The sequence below is a fragment of the Lygodium microphyllum genome, chromosome 27 (genome assembly GCF_053477565.2).
Source record: "Lygodium microphyllum isolate KBCC chromosome 27, Lygodium_microphyllum_v1.1.10, whole genome shotgun sequence".
Lineage (NCBI taxonomy): Eukaryota > Viridiplantae > Streptophyta > Polypodiopsida > Schizaeales > Lygodiaceae > Lygodium > Lygodium microphyllum.
Window position 1 is genome coordinate 18726706 of NC_141161.1, and position 15934 is coordinate 18742639.

The 15934-nt window shown below is 40.2% G+C and overlaps 1 protein-coding gene and 1 pseudogene across 1 annotated transcript; one reads left to right on the forward strand and one right to left on the reverse strand.

Annotated features, from left to right (window-relative positions):
• The window catches only part of LOC148012112 (putative protein phosphatase 2C 62 pseudogene), a 28968-nt pseudogene extending 18541 nt beyond the window's left edge, over positions 1-10427 (reverse strand).
• LOC148012113 (uncharacterized) lies at positions 10268-15693 on the forward strand. The gene is made up of 7 exons (XM_087669022.1): positions 10268-12363; positions 12629-12824; positions 12939-13108; positions 13464-13797; positions 14132-14336; positions 14444-14550; positions 14884-15693. The coding sequence occupies exons 1-7, from the start codon at positions 10598-10600 to the stop codon at positions 15034-15036; spliced, it is 2931 nt and encodes a 976-aa protein (XP_087525148.1). The 5' UTR covers positions 10268-10597; the 3' UTR covers positions 15037-15693.
• The last annotated feature ends 241 nt before the right edge of the window (positions 15694-15934 follow it).

The following is a 15934-nucleotide window of genomic DNA, read 5'->3' on the forward strand; positions in this document are numbered from 1 at the left end:
CATAGTGAATGTAATTGTGTTCTATGTCATAGTTAATGCTTGATCAATGTGTTACAATGAATGCAAGAAATTCACTTTGCTAGCTATTGTTCTTGAGTTTGACAAATAGGTTGGATAATGGTAGGTAAAAAATGAGAGCAACTTTCAATTATTGCTTGTTCTTTGGGGATTGAAAGTACCTTTAATTTACTAAAAAGGTAAACCAGATTGTATGTTTGAGTAAATAGTTGAAAGGACATACATTGAATACAAGTTGTGGTTTAATTGCTAATATTGTCGAGCCTTTTTTCAAAATAACTATGTACCATATATATTAACCGAGTACAATTATTACTTTCCAATTTAGTAGTTGTGCTTTACTTTATTCATAAGTAAGTTTGTCAGATAAATTGATGCTTAAAAGCGTTGCTACCATCCATGATCAAGCTCGTACTTAATCACTTTTTAATATATTAGTTGCCATTTTATTTGTAATTAGTTGCACTAAGAGAGTGATGCAATATAGTGGGTTATATACATTTTCATTACCTTTTTGTGGGTTCATCAATCCATATTTCATGCCAAATCAATTGTTTAACTTAGGTACTAACATGATTCATAGGTTGTTGGTGCGTAGATCGAATGCCGTATGCTTGCGTAGTGAATGTCGAAAGGTCCCCAAGAACAAAAGAACTCTACTTTTTACACAAAACTCAAGGTAAAAAGCATGCACGACATGAACAAGAGACCAATTGGGTGCAATCTCCCCCCATGCCTTGTGTGAGCGCTCCACAAAGCATGTATTTTATGTATTAATCATCTTCAAGCTCAAATAATAGCCCAAATTACAAAATAGCACGCTTTTGGCTTTTGAGTTTGCTTTAGCACAAAATAGAAATAAAGCTAATGGGCGGGCGCCCCAAAGAGTCAGGCATACCCAATACAATGTCCAAATACAAATATCATAATCGTGCGCCCATGCGCATACAAAATAATAATTAAATATCCAACACCTCAATAAATAGGTGCGACAAAATATAGGCGCCATGCCTAAGGTATGCACCCATCAAAATATAAGTGATAACTCGAATACTCGCTATCCTCCAATGCTTTCCTCCGCCACTGTTGCTATCTCTACACATCAATTGAAGCATTCACAATCGTTAGTAAAATAATACAATTAAACCGACAAAAGTGAATACCTAGCAGTCTTCAGCTACATAAATAAATCAACTGGTTAGAAATCAATCATAACCTTAATTTATTACGAGTGCGCACTCTAAACTCATAAACGTTTATTAATTTAATATGTATTTTACGGAATCACCCGCTATGGAATCACCCATGTACACACTAAATTAATGAAATGCCCGAAAAGGATAGGCGTCCCCATCAACTTCTCGCACAAAGAATCCACTTTGTGTATGAGCCCCGGTCAACAAAGTTTACGAAATCCACCGTAAAACCTCACGGAATCCACCGTGGCATGGAATCCATTGTGAGATATGCCTCCTGGCATCATACCCTCGGGGTGGGATAGCAATTGACCTCATTGCTATTATCTCAATGTGGAGCTAACAGAGTGGGGAAAGCATTTAAGTCTCTAGCGTGCATCCATTGGGCTTCCTCTACAGGATGGTTCTTAAACTTGACTAAATATCTAGAATATATTCGGTCAGTTCTAGTGGTCATAAAGTCAGTATCTATGATAGCTTCAAGTTCAAGTACTTCAGTCTCTTCCTCTAACAAAGGTGGGTTTTCATAAACAGGGTGTACAGGTAATTGGCCTCTAAAGGGTTGTAATAAACTAATGTGAAATGTGTTATGAATTTTCCAGTGAGGTGGTAATTCTAACTTGAATGCATTGTCATTGATTTTATGAATAATCTTAAATGGTCCATAGAATCTAGGTGCTAAATTCACAATTGGGTGTTTATCTACACTTTGTAATCTACGTTTTTCTATTCTCAACCAAACATAGTCATCAACTTTGAAATTCATTGCTTGTCTTTTGTTATTGGCTTGTTTGGTATATGATTGCTGGGCTTTGGCAATCATGTCTTTAACCTCATCAAAAATAGTAGCGTGCATAGTAGCAATATCATCAGCAATCTGAATTCTATTTGATAAAGATGCAACACTTGTAGATAATCTATAACCATAAATCACTTCAAACGGTGCTTTCTTTGTAGATGTGTGTGGTGTATTGTTATATGCAAACTGCAGTAAATGCAAATGTGTGTCCCATGTCTGTGGTTTAGAAATAGTGTAAGCACGTAAAAGATCTAGAATAGTACTGTTAGTGGCTTCTGTTTGTCCATTAGTTTCAGGATGAAATGTAGATGAGAAATCAATCTTTGTTCCTAGGTTAGCAAACAAAGTAATCCAAAAGTTGTTACAAAATCTAGAATCACGATCAGAAATAATAACTTTTGGTAATCCATGATTAGTGAAAACAGTTTTCAAAAACAATTGTGCTGCCTGAGATGCTGTTAAAGTTTTCTTACATGGAATGAAATATGCTTGTTTACTAAACCTGTCTACTACAGTCCAAATCATGTCATGGTTAGCTTTAGTATTACGTAAACTAGTAATAAAATCCATAGAAATCTGTTTCCATGGTCTTGATGGAATAGATAAAGGCATAAGTAATCCATACTGTTTACCATGATGTCTCTTAACTCTTTAACAAATCAAACATTCAGAAACAAAGTTAGATACATCAGTGTCCATATGTGGCCAATAAAAATCTTCAGTTAATGTACGTAAAGTAGATATGATACCTCTATGACCTTGGTATGGAGGACAATGAATCTTGTTTAAAACAAAAGATCTAAATGGAATTGTAACACATAATCTCTTTTCATAAAACATGAATTCATCGTTATAAGACAGTGAATCAATAGGAATCCACTTATGTCCAACTAATTTATTCCAATCAGCATGAAAAGTAATGTCCTGATGATAAGTATCTTTCATAGGAGTTAGTGAATCAAATGATATAACAGAAATATTATGAATGGTGGGTCTTCTACTTAATGCATCGGCCACTACATTTTCTTTACCTGGTTGATATTGGATACACGATAGTCAATGCACATACGATAAGTATTATTCTTCTTCTTTACCAACAAAATAGGTGCACCAAATGGAAAACTACTAGGTCTAATCAATCCTCTATTTAGTAATTCATCAACTTGATTTTGAATTTATTTTTGCTCTATCTGGTTATGCCTATATGGTGCTTTACAAGGTGGTTGTGTACTAGGAATTAAATCTATTTTGTGGTCTTCAGGACGTGAAGGAGGTAAACCAGGTGGTAGATCTTCTGCAAAACAGTCTTTAAATTGTGCAATAAATTATTTATGCCTAGGGTGCATATGTTTTTCTTTAACTTGCAGTTCATTCACCCAAATTAGATAATATTTACGACTTTTGCGTAATGCACGTTTAGCTTGGGTATGAGAAAGCAGTGGAAAAGCATTAGATGCATGCATACCATACAATGTAATATGTTTTCCTTGAAAATGAATATTAATTGAATGTGTGGAATAATCTATATCAGGGTTATGCTGATGACGCCAAGGCATACCTAAAATAATATCACTGGACTGTAATGGTACAACTAGAAAATTCATTCTTTCAGTGTATTCACCAATTTGAATTTCTAGATCATGCACCTCTTGTGTTCCATTATACCTTGTGCCTAAGAATGCTGCTTTAATGCGATAATGTGTAGGAACAGTTTGTAATTTCAATTCTTTCACTAACTTTGCAAAAATAAAATCATGAGTACTACCATCATCATGCAAAATAATCTTTTCTTTTCCATACACTAAACATTTCATTGTCAATAAAGAATGTGGAGTTGGCATACCTGGTAAAGTATCCGAAGGAGTGGTAATGTCGTCTTCATCTTCCGTGAAATCAGGCATTTCTTCATGTTCGTCATCTTCCATTGCTCCAAGGTAGTTGATATGGACAGGTGGCTTCTTCGATTGGCAATTGGCTGCTAGATGTCCAGGTTGGTGGCATTTGTAACACACTATAGGTTTGGCTTTAGATACATTGTTTGCAATGGTAGGAAGTCTATGAATATTAGGATTTGGCTGTGAAATTGGCTTTGATTGGTATTGGATGGTAAAGTAGGTGGTTTTGCCCAAGTCTTACGGAAAGATGATGAAGGAAAACGACCTTGATTAAATCTTCTAAAATTTGAATTGAATTGCTTAGATCCATAGTTACCATTGGCTTGAAATTGCTATGGACGCTTGTCTCTTCCTCGAAGCTTGTCTTTAGTGTCATGAGCTAAAGAAATTGCGTCTTCAAGAGTTGCAGGCTTGAACGTATTGACTTCAACGTAGTAATGCCCAAGTAATCCAGACATATACTTGCGCTTGTGTGTCGCTTCAAGTACGTCTTCAAGCGTGCGTAACTGGAGTAATGCATTCCAAAAGCGTTCGGTGTACTGAGGAATAGGCTCACGATCTCTTTGCTGAAGAAGGTCCCATTGCTTTATGGCTTTTTCATGGAATTGTGGAGGAAGGAAATTCTGCATAAACTTCTTCTTGAAATTCTCCCAGGTAGTGGGACAATCTATACTCTTACAAACCACGGTCCACCAAAGAGATGCTCTATCCACTAAATGATTAGTGACACACTTGATTTTATCTTTTTCTGCGTATGTTTCCTCATGAAAGTAATCATCAAACTGACTGATGAATGCAAGAACAGTTTTTCCATCTCGAGTGCCATTGAAAGTACGAAATTTGAAATTTCTTTTACTTATCTTTGTTTCTTTGCGGATGGATTGAGCTTCGAGAGTCGCAAGCATTGCTAGGGTCGAGTTTTGAGACTAAATGGGAAATTGCCATCAAGTTAGATGATTAGATTGGCTTGATTACAAATTATGTCTATCCTTTGGACACTTTTGCATCCATCTAGTTAAGGCATGGATATAGAAACTTAAGGAATAGAGTGTGCTATATATCCAGGAAAGGACTTTGTTGCAAGTCATATATGCACTATAGTTTATAAAATCTAGGACCTTCTAACATACATACCCAAGTTACTTATCTAAAGTGGTGCTCTTAGTTTGGATGATTGAAATTTATTATTGGCTATATGTGCTCATTGTGGAACTATGATGTGTTAATAAAGTAGGGTTTTATGATATCTCCATATGTGAACCAACCAATAACCTAGACATACATTGACTATCCTAACCTTTCGTTGGCCATGAGGTCCCTTGTGCTCAATGGCTTTCTTTTGTTTGAGAATTTGGCATGTGTCTTAGAAATAATAAGATTTTCTTAGGTTTCCAACAATCTTGCTAGGGGATCCCATTGTATACTCTCTTGTCATCAACTAGGAAGGGCTTGGGCCACTTAGCTTTCATGCATGCAACATGCCTTCTAAAATTCTATTGTGGTGAAGTGTATTAATTGCTATCTAAGTCTCCATTAAAAAGTATTCATAATGGACAATAGTGGAAGCACACACAAGAGCTCAAGTTTGAGCATCACAATCTAAGTAATCAACTCATCATCCCATGTTGAATTGCACTCATAACACCTTGATATAAGAGGGTCTCTTGCCCATGTGGTTTTTCAATAGGAGGATTGGCATATTGACATGTCCGATGGCTTTGCGATGATCATCAACACCTTTGCAGTACTAGATTCTTCCAATTGAAGGTGAAGGAGGAGAAGAAGAAGAATTAGAGCAAGAAGGAGAGGATGCATCAAATTGCAGCTTCCAACAAGAAATACCCTCAATCGTAGGAGGATCAATGGACCCCTATTTTGTTCATCAACATTTGGCACCATCACAAAGGAGCCTCTTAAACAACATTGCTATCATTTCATTGTTTGTTCACCCATGTGATGCATTTGAGGTTGTTTTGGCTACTTCATAGCTCAAGTTGTATCTTGTGGATCATAAAAAATACAATATCAACAAGGACAATAGCATGTTGACCTTGTGCACAAGATTATGAAGGAAGAGGAATCTCCTTATTTGGAGAAGGCTTTGTTTGCGGTAACATGTTAAGAGGAGTTGGATTCCATCGAGTGACAATATAGTTAGGAGTTGGTTTTGAGACCTCAAGGAGGAAGGTCATTGTGATTAGAAGGGTCTACAAGATATGCATCTAGGGATGGTGGGATCTTAGAAAAGCCAAAATTTAGGAATATTGCCAAGGTTTTACCAAAAAGCATGGATTAACTTTATGTAAAGACATCTCCACTAACACTTGTATGGTCATAGCCTTTGTAGTCTATCATATGTGGACCTTTTTTCATATGGATGTATATGGGCTTTCCTAAAATGTTGAAGAGGATTTTATGTTTAGTAGATATCAAATCTCATTGTTGAAGGATTGAAAGATCGTGACTATAGCTTGCAAAATACCTTTTGTAGTGTGAAGCAAGCACTTCAAGATTTGTGTGAACAAATTAACAACTTCTTTCTCTAGCATGCCTTTGGACTATTGGATAACAACCCCATACTCTACTTTAGATTGTTAGATGGTTCATCTTCTTAAGTGTCTATGATTGTATCATTGCTAGAAGTCATAATGTGCACATATCGTATTACACAAGGAGGCTTGTTGGAAACATATTAGTAAATGCAATTGAGAAAAAATAATGATCCATCATCCCTCTACCACCACTATTGATTGTTGCAAGGTGATGATGTCTTAGAAGAACTTGACTAGGATATAGTTGAAATGGAGAGAATGGGATATTGGCACCTCTTAGACATCTTTCAAAGAATGTAGTGTCATGGAAGACAATAAGTGGAGTATGGTAGAATCAATTGGATTTTTAGTAATGGACAAAATTTTTCAACAACAATTGTTTGTCCTGATGAAGTATCTCTAGCTCAAATGTAATCCGTACTAATGTCAAGGTGTTTCCAATTTGCTTATCACATGAGATGTGCATATATTTTGAGTATGGATGCCCCACTTGTCTTGCATGCCAGGCCCCATAAACCATGAAATATAATATCACTTTCAACTTTTGATGTGGAAGTAATGGTATGAGAAGGACATCACAATAGGGATGGATGCATTTACTGATCCTAAATTTGAAGCAAGCATACAAAGTACTTGTTCACCATGTGAAGAGGATAGATCAAAGCAAAGTGTCTCCATAGTATTTTGAAATGACCCTCACATGTATTGAGTGTAATGGCTATCAATATCTTTATCCATTTGTTTTAAAAACATTGCTTTTGGTAGGATATGTGATGAATGAATGAGGCCACAAGTTCAAATCCCCTTGGTTTTTGGCTTATCCATACGAGAAGAGGTTGGGATGAAGCCCAACTTAGGGAATTTTTAAAAGGAAAATATTTGTATATGAATGGTGGATCGATTCTATAAGACCTCCTTAGCAAGTTGAGAAGCTATGAGAGTTTTGCACATCATCAATTTCATTCTAGTGGATGTACATACCAAAAGTTGAGGGCATTTAACAAGCCCCTCTACCTTATTGAACACAAATTGGGAAAGCTTGATTTGCTCGTTAATTTCAACTTGGTTCATTCAAACTACTAAGTTAATTCATTCAAACTACTAATATGTTTCAAAACATTTGTGATGATAAGCCGAAAAAACTTCACATGTGTTGATCAATGCCTAGCTTAAGTTACATATACTCGGATGTGTTTAAACCTCAGGGTTGTGTTTTTGATTCCCTTGATAGGTAAGATACCATAACCATACATTGGCAAATTTTGTCCTCATATGTGTAGTGTTGTACCTTGTTGTATGTAGGTTAAGTGAGGTGGGGTTGTATGCTAGGAAATGATGAAACAAACTTTGGTACTAATTACCATGTTGCATAGGTGTGTACATGCATGAATTGGGGTGAACATTGTGTGTTTGCAAGCCAATTTGACCTTCAACTTTAAAGGTTTAGAATGGATACAAGGACTTTCTTTAGCATTTCATGTACTTTTCACCTTCCTATAATTACTACCCTTTCCTCATGGGTTTGAGAGTAGGTCTTTAAAATTATTGAAATGCCTAGTCTTACATCGAACATGTAGGTGTGTGCAATATCCAATTGTAGAAGATGACGATTATATACTTGCAACTTACGAGTTGCATTAGCCAATCATCATTATTGGTGCAACAGAATATTTTTAAGACCCCTCCAACATGATGGAATGGAAATCAACAATAGATACATGTATTAGAGAACATTAGAGAGAGTAAAAATTTATGTCAACAGATGTTAGCTGATGACTCTATCCTCATGTCTACTTCTATTAGTTTTGATAGTGATATGCACACATGTAAATGGAGGAGAATGAAAGTAGAAGGCACGAGTTCTCATTCAACATGTGTTAAAGGGTATAACAACATGCCTTGTTTTAAAAGCTAGAGGCAGTTCAATCATAATATGCATGTAGACAACTCCATGAACTTACAGTCCATGCCAATAGATCAACTTGTCAACCACCACCCTGTATGTTGACTCCTAGTAATCTAGGGAATATTTCAAGGAACATTTTTGTAACATTGGCATCCCTTGGATTGCTTTCTCTCATTAGCCAATGGCCAACTTCACATGGCCATTTATATAATCACTCGGTCTACAAAGCTAGACCCTTTCCAATCTCTAAATCGAGAACCCTACCAATATTCGTTGCCCATCATCGCTTCTCCTCATTCTAAGTCTTTATAACATGAGATACTTGCAACACAGGTGGATAATTAAGAGGCATGCATTTAAAAGTAACCTCAAACATAAGTACTTGACTTGTGGAGAGGACTTAGTGAACTTACAGGTGTATCCATTCATAGGCCAATTAGGTATGAATGGATGCCACCTTGTACACCATCTGTGTCGTATTGCTAATATGTTTGACTCTCTCTCTATCCCTTTGACTCTCCTTTTTTTTTTTGTCTAGAGAGAGGAACGTCCAAATTGTGATTGTCAACACATAATGGTTTTCTTTGGAGGATATATATTGGTAAATGGAGTGGTAGCCTATCTTTGCCTTTGACATGCCTACCCCCACTTCATCTTTGCCTTCCACATGTCCAGTGACACGACTCTCTTTAGTGTGATTGATAGTGTATGAATACACCCACACACAAGTTCACGAACTTGCACATGTGATTATGTAGATTTTTCCATCGCTATCCACAAGAAGTACAAAAATGTTAAATGCCGCCAAGCTTGAGAGAGAGAGAGAGAGTGTGTGTGTGCCTATGGGTTTTAATTGGTAAACCAAGCACATGAATGCAAAGAATGTTTATGCTTCAAAAGAGAGAGTCCATCATCCATGAGTCCAAAGAATGGTTTGAGGTGGAAACTCTTGTATCGACCTACGACTCCTTGTTTTGAGGTGGAGACTCTTGAATCAACCTATGTTGTCGCTGTCTTATAAAGGTAAAATTCGGACGCGTTGGTATGAATGTACATGTTAGTGCCCATTATGTGAAGAAACTAGAGCCTAGAGAAGACATGTTGTCATACCATGGACAGAACCGGGGGGGGGGGGGGGGGGTAACATGGCAGGCACATAGGCGAGGGCTTTTAAGGCTTTGGCAACCGGGAAACCGTCGCACATGGCCAGCCCGCCACAGCCAGGGTCTCTCTCTCTCTCTCTCTCTCTCTCTCTCTCTCTCTCACAGACACACACAATGGTATCCGGATTCCGGGGGATAGCCTGTGGGGGGGGGCGAGAGCGCATGCATGATGCCATCAGCCACATCCATCCCAGCACACGTCAGTAACGACTCCACAATGTCTGTCTGTGTCGGGGTTCGTTTTGCAATGGATTATGGGGGGCAGCCGCATACATGTCATGCTGACACATGCCATCATCATGCATGGCGGGAAAAATCATCACCTTTTTCTTAATGGGTTATATATAAATAAATAAATATATATTCAATATTGGCGTTTTTATCCTGTTTCTTCTTCTTCTTCATCCGCCGACGACAGTCGAGCTTGTGGGTATGGCGGCCAGCTAGTAACCCCCCCTCCCCTTTTCTTGCGCCGCCTCCTCGTACTCCCCTTTGGACCCCCCTCCCTTTTTATTTACAGGAATTAATTATTAAACAAACAGCATCCTGTTTTTGCTTGATTTTACAAATTTACTCTTACCCCTGCTTTTGACTTCATTATAAGCCAGCTTCTCTCTCTCTCTCTCTCTCTCTCTCTCTGTGTCTGACAATTGCCCCTGCCAGAACTTCGCTGCCAAGCTAGGCTATATCCTCTCCTTTTATCTTGCTTTCCCCGCCCCCCCTCCCCCCCCCCCCCCCCCCCCGTCTCTCTCTCTCTCTCTCTCCATTTTTTTGCCTTCCTCCCTAATCAATTTTCGATTCCCTCCCTTCGTACCCGAGCATGGCCTGCCTGGGCAATCTCAGCTCCCCTCTCATCTCCCCCTATTTGAAGCAACTCTCTCTTCCGTCTTCCCGCCATGGCACGGCCAGTCCTCTCTTCTTCGAGCAATTCATCTATCAGTTAGGACGTCTACCTTGGAGGCAAAGCTAGCTCCCCTTCCTGCCATTTCATGGTGTGTTTGTATCCATCATATCCTTGCTCCTGCGTCTTAACTCGTCAGCGTGCAACATTACTAGCCTCTGTAAGACATGGCCCAGTGCCATGCAGAGGGCCGAAAGGCGCACCCCAGTGCCATGGATTTGTACGTGGGCTGCCTCCATAGCAAGCTCTACAGTCCCAACAGGGATTGGGCCCGCGATTCCGTGTGGTCCGGATACAATGTGGGTGGCTACAACGCTCCTGCCATGCATCAGAGCTTTCATAAGGAGGCCCTTGCGGCGGAGAGTTATGCTAGTTGCAGATTCGGCGATGATCTTCCTACGGCTGCAGCATCAAAAATTGATGTTGGATTTCACAAACCTGAAAGCAAGAGCTTTAGCCACAATGCAGCTCCAAAGGATGTCGCCAGTTGTAGATTTGGGAATGATTTTCCTATGGGTGCAGCATCAAAAATTGATGTTGCACTTAACAACACTGAAGCAAAGAGCTTGAGCTGTCATCGACCCATTTCTAATGGTAATCGAAGAGAGAATGAAGATGGCGTTAAGCTTGTCGATTTGAAGTCACTGCTTCCCACCAGCCAGATTAGCAGCCCAAAGAATCAGCCGACTTATGAAGGAGGTTGCAAAGCAACTGTGAAAGCCTCCACTGCTGATCCCAAGACCACTCATCGCAAACATGAGCCTGACCTTCGGTCTAGAGGACTTAGTGCTGGAACGCCTCAGTCACATGAAAGCATGGGGGAGTCTGACCTCACCATTTCTAACAGTTCGAGCAGATTGCAGAAGTCCGGTGAGCAAATGAACCTCTGCACAGAGTCTGGCAAGCCAGGGGAGGTCAACACCACTACTTCAGGGAGTGTGAAGGGTAGCCCCAACCATCGAACCTCAAATTGTAGTCTGAATAAAGGAAACCTCGCAGTTGGCAACCTTATAGTGGGTGGCTGGAGCTCTGTGGACTCTGCATCATCCAATGGCAGTAGCCCAACTCCGGTTAAAGAATCAAGCAGGTGGTCTTCCACTAGTAGTCATGGTTCTGTTGATTCCCAATTTTCCTTTGGAGGAAGTCCTACTTCTAAAGATGCAGCAAGAAGGTCCTCTTTCTCCAACGGTGGAGGCAGTTGTGATGGAGGAAGCCCCATGGCAAAAGATGGAAGGAGATCTTCGGATGGTGGGTATGGCTCAGGAGATTCCTCATCTTCTAGTGAAGGCTCCATTGCTAAACATGGATTAAGGCGGCCCTGTGCCAGTAGTGTCTTGAACTACAGAGACAGTTTTGCTTCTGTGAGTTCAAGAGGTATGGGCAACATTATGACTGGAGGTAACCCCAGTGGCAATTTAGGAAATGTCAAAGTCTCAACCTCCAAGTCTACTTGCGTTGGTACACAAAAGTCTAGCAATTGCAATGCCATTAAGCATGGAGATGGTGTCGCCCTTAGCACTAGCTGCAGTCTGCAAGGAGCTTCTACTCCAAGGTTAGCTGGTGAAGGTAAGATAATGGGGAGGCCATTGACAGGAAGCACTGTTGGGACAACGAATGCGTGCATTCAAACTAACGATTCCTTAACCAGTAGGGTTTGCACAAAGGGCACTAAAAGCACCGACCTTGAGGGGCCAGAAGAACTAAAAATAGCTGGAAATGAGCAGTACAAGCAAGGGAATTTCAGTGAGGCTATGGCTTTCTATGACAAAGCTATTGCAATGTGTCCAAATCATGCACCTTACCGAAGTAACAAAGCTGCTGCTTTGTTAGGGCTTGGCAGATTGGGTGAAGCTGTACTGGAGTGTGAAGAGGCCATTAGATTGGATCCTTTGTTTATCCGTGCTCGCCAGAGAGCAGCATCACTCTACCTTAGGTCAGTCACATTCCCTCTTATTGTACTCTTGTTGTTGATCATCAGGAAGCTGCTCAGATGAAAGAAAATGATTGGTCAATGTGATGGTCCATAATTGTTTTGAAATTGTGTGAGAGTGCGGCTGCCAAACCTACTGAAAGAATTGTGTGTTCATTCTGATGGTGGCATAATTCAACTGATATAGTGTGCTAGTTTGATGTGCTTCATCTTAGTTGCTTCTAATGGTGGCTTGAACTTGGTTAACCGAGTGCTTTTATATGGGCAGACTAGGACTTGTTGAAAGTGCCAAGCAGCACTTTCAAGCTGTTGGGCAGCAGGTTGATTTGAAAGAGAGACAGAACCTGGAGGTTGTTGAGAGGCACATCTCGAAGTGCATTGAGGCTAGGAAATGCGGGGCATGGAAAATTGTACTGAAGGAGAGTAATGCTGCTCTTGGTGCTGGTGCAGATTCTGCACCTCAGGTATAATGCTGATACGATCTGGCAATGACTTGAGGCCAAATTTGACTCAATCTTGCATTTAAGTAAAGAGTGTCTCCATTTGATGTATTGGTCTTTTGATCAATCCAATTGCAGATTTTTGGTTATAAATCTGAGGCCTTATTGAGGTTGCATAGACCAGAGGAAGCAGACCAAGTATGTGCAGCAGCTCAGAGAGTAGAGCGTTGCTTGCGGAAGTCAGCAATAGCCCCAGCTGATTCGTTTCTGTATATGGTGCGGGCCCAAATCGATATGGCTCTTGGCAGGTGTGTTCTCCACTTATCTAGTGTATTTTAATACACAGCACCTTTATAAAGATAACAGTGATGTGAATTCATGCTTATTGGTGACATTTACAAATAGATCTTGCCGTTGACATTTACAAATAGATCTTAAGACATTTTTGCTTGTCTACTGAAATGATAATTTTTAGCTACAAAATTTGAGCTAGAATTTCTCTCTCGCTTGTTAAAATGTTGATTTCTTCTATTCTTCTACACTTTGCTCAACATGAACTGGTGCTTGAATTTGCTGTTGCTATGTAACGCAACAACAAATATGCAATTGACACAAGGTTGCAAGGTCCACAAAAATAGATTTTATGGTATTGATCTTTTGCAGGTTTGAGGGTGCAATCAATGCTGCAGAGCTTGCCTTATGGATGGATCCACGGAATGGAGAAGCTGCTACATTGTTGAGGAAGGCTCGGGCTGTGGGTCAAACCCGAACTTGTGGAAATGAACTGTTCAAATCAGGGAAATTTTTCGAGGCCTGTGCTGTTTATGGCGAAGGTCTGGAGAGTGATCCAACCAATGCCGTGCTCCTCTGTAATAGGGCAGCCTGTAGGACTAAGCTTGGACAATGGGAGAAGGCAATTGAAGATTGTGATGCTGCATTGAATGCACAGCCAAATTACACAAAAGCTCTGATGAGGAGGGCAGCTTGCAGCTCGAAGGTTTGTTTATCTCTTGCAGTCTATTCTTTAGGCTTAGAAGCTTTAAAAACTCCATGCCATTCCAATTAGCCTGCTTTCATAGTTACATGCATTTAGTCAACTTATGCACCCTCCCACATAAGTTGCACTCTTAATAAATCTGTATGGGATCTTCTAACCAGGCTATACGCATATGGAATTTCGGTCTGATGTTGAATGAAGCTGAACTGAAGTCTCTTTTATGCCTTTCTGGTAGATTTCTTGGAAATAGGGGTGAAGCTTGAACAGGCCATTTGAAATAGAGTCTAGTATGTGCTGTTATCTGATGGAAAGGCCCTGAAATGCTTTTGTGCAGCTTGAGCGATGGGATGATGCATTGAGAGACTTTGAAGTTCTTAGAAGAGAGATGCCAGGTGATATGGAAGTTGCTCGTGGATTGTTTGATGTACAGGTTGCAATTAAAAAGTCCCGTGGAGAGGAGATTCACAAAATGAAGTTTGGTGGGGATGTGGAAGAGGTCAACAGCATAGATCAGTTTAGAGAGGCTGTCTCTGCACCAGGTTGGGAGCAGGCTGCCATGGTTAATTTGACTGGGCTCAATTGCTATGGATGGAGGGTTGTTACATTCCAACTGCTGATTTCAATGTGGGGCTTTTGTTGAACCCAGGTCTATCAGTGGTGCAGTTTGGTGCAAAATGGAATGATCGCTGTGGCCAGATGTCTCCTTTTGTTGATCAGCTCTGCAAGCGGTATCCTTATGTGAGTTTTGTAAAGGTAATTATGCACTTTCTGCTACTGATCTCATGAAATGGATGATACATTCAAACCTGCTATGCATATACTTATTGTTCACCATGAGATTAATGGTCAGGCATAAATGGGGTTTCCTTGTAAGAGCTGCTTGCTCAATGGGTGAGGTCCTTATTGGGGTTTGGAACATTCTTAACGACTGTTACATATCAAACCTGTGACTTGCTTTTTATCAGGAGACTGTGATTAGGTTAGATGGGGGTTGTTCTGTTAGGAGATTCTTTGTCAATGTCAGGGTCTCCTTCCCTGATATTGGGTTTGATATGTATTGTGGGATGATGTATCTTCTTTTGGCAGGTGGATATAGATGATAACCCTTACCTGGCGAAGACGGAGAGCATTAGCTTTGTGCCCACGTTCAAGATATACAAGAATGGGCATAAAGTAAAAGAGCTTCTGGGACCAAGCCAGCAATCCTTAGAGTATGCCCTCAAGCATTATAGTCTGTAGGTCGTGCATGCTAGTAGACACACACACATATATTCGATTCAAAAGTAAATTCAATTACTGCACAGATAGAGTCAACATTTTTAGTCATTGCAATACATTCATTCCATAACCAGCAGATGTTTCCGAGGGGGGTTATAATCAGCAGTGAAATCCTTGTGTAGAGAGATCTGTTTAACCCCTCTCATTCCATAACCAGCAGATGTTTCCGAGGGGGGTTATAATCAGCAGTGAAATCCTTGTGTAGAGAGATCTGTTTAACCCCTCCAAACATTTTTCTCCAATGAGTTGTCTCCGAGAGGGTTGAGCAGCGCTTTGTCTATTGTGTTGCGTTGCAAGCGCAGGGGTGATGCATCTGTCCCATTTTTTCCATTGGCTGTGAGCTTGCCATCAGAACCACATAACAAGCCAATCCAAGCAAGGAGTTTCCCCTTGTATGACATGTATTCATTTGGAACTTGCTGCATTTCAATTACTGTAAGCCTTTGAATTACTGTGTCCTGTACTGTTACTGTGTATACCAGCAACTTAAGAACAGTCTTGTACATTGAAGGGGTGGGGGGGTTATGAGCATCTTGACTTTGATGCAAGCTTTATCATCTCCCTCCCTTACACGTCCCGTGTGTACACTTAAGTGCACATGCAATTGGGTGGTGTTCATGTCTAAATTTGCCACAATCACAATTGTTACATGTGGATAAAAAAGCTGTAAAGTAAATGCCTAAAAGTTCACCATTCACGCCGAATAGGTATGCATGTCCATTATTACACATGTGATGTTCATGGTGTCATGGCGGTACTTGTGGGTTTAGCGCTGCTCTATTGACTCATCACAATTTTGTATCTTTGTCAATCATTTTCTCTATGAGTTCAACCCACAAGATGTTGGGGGAGGGGGAGA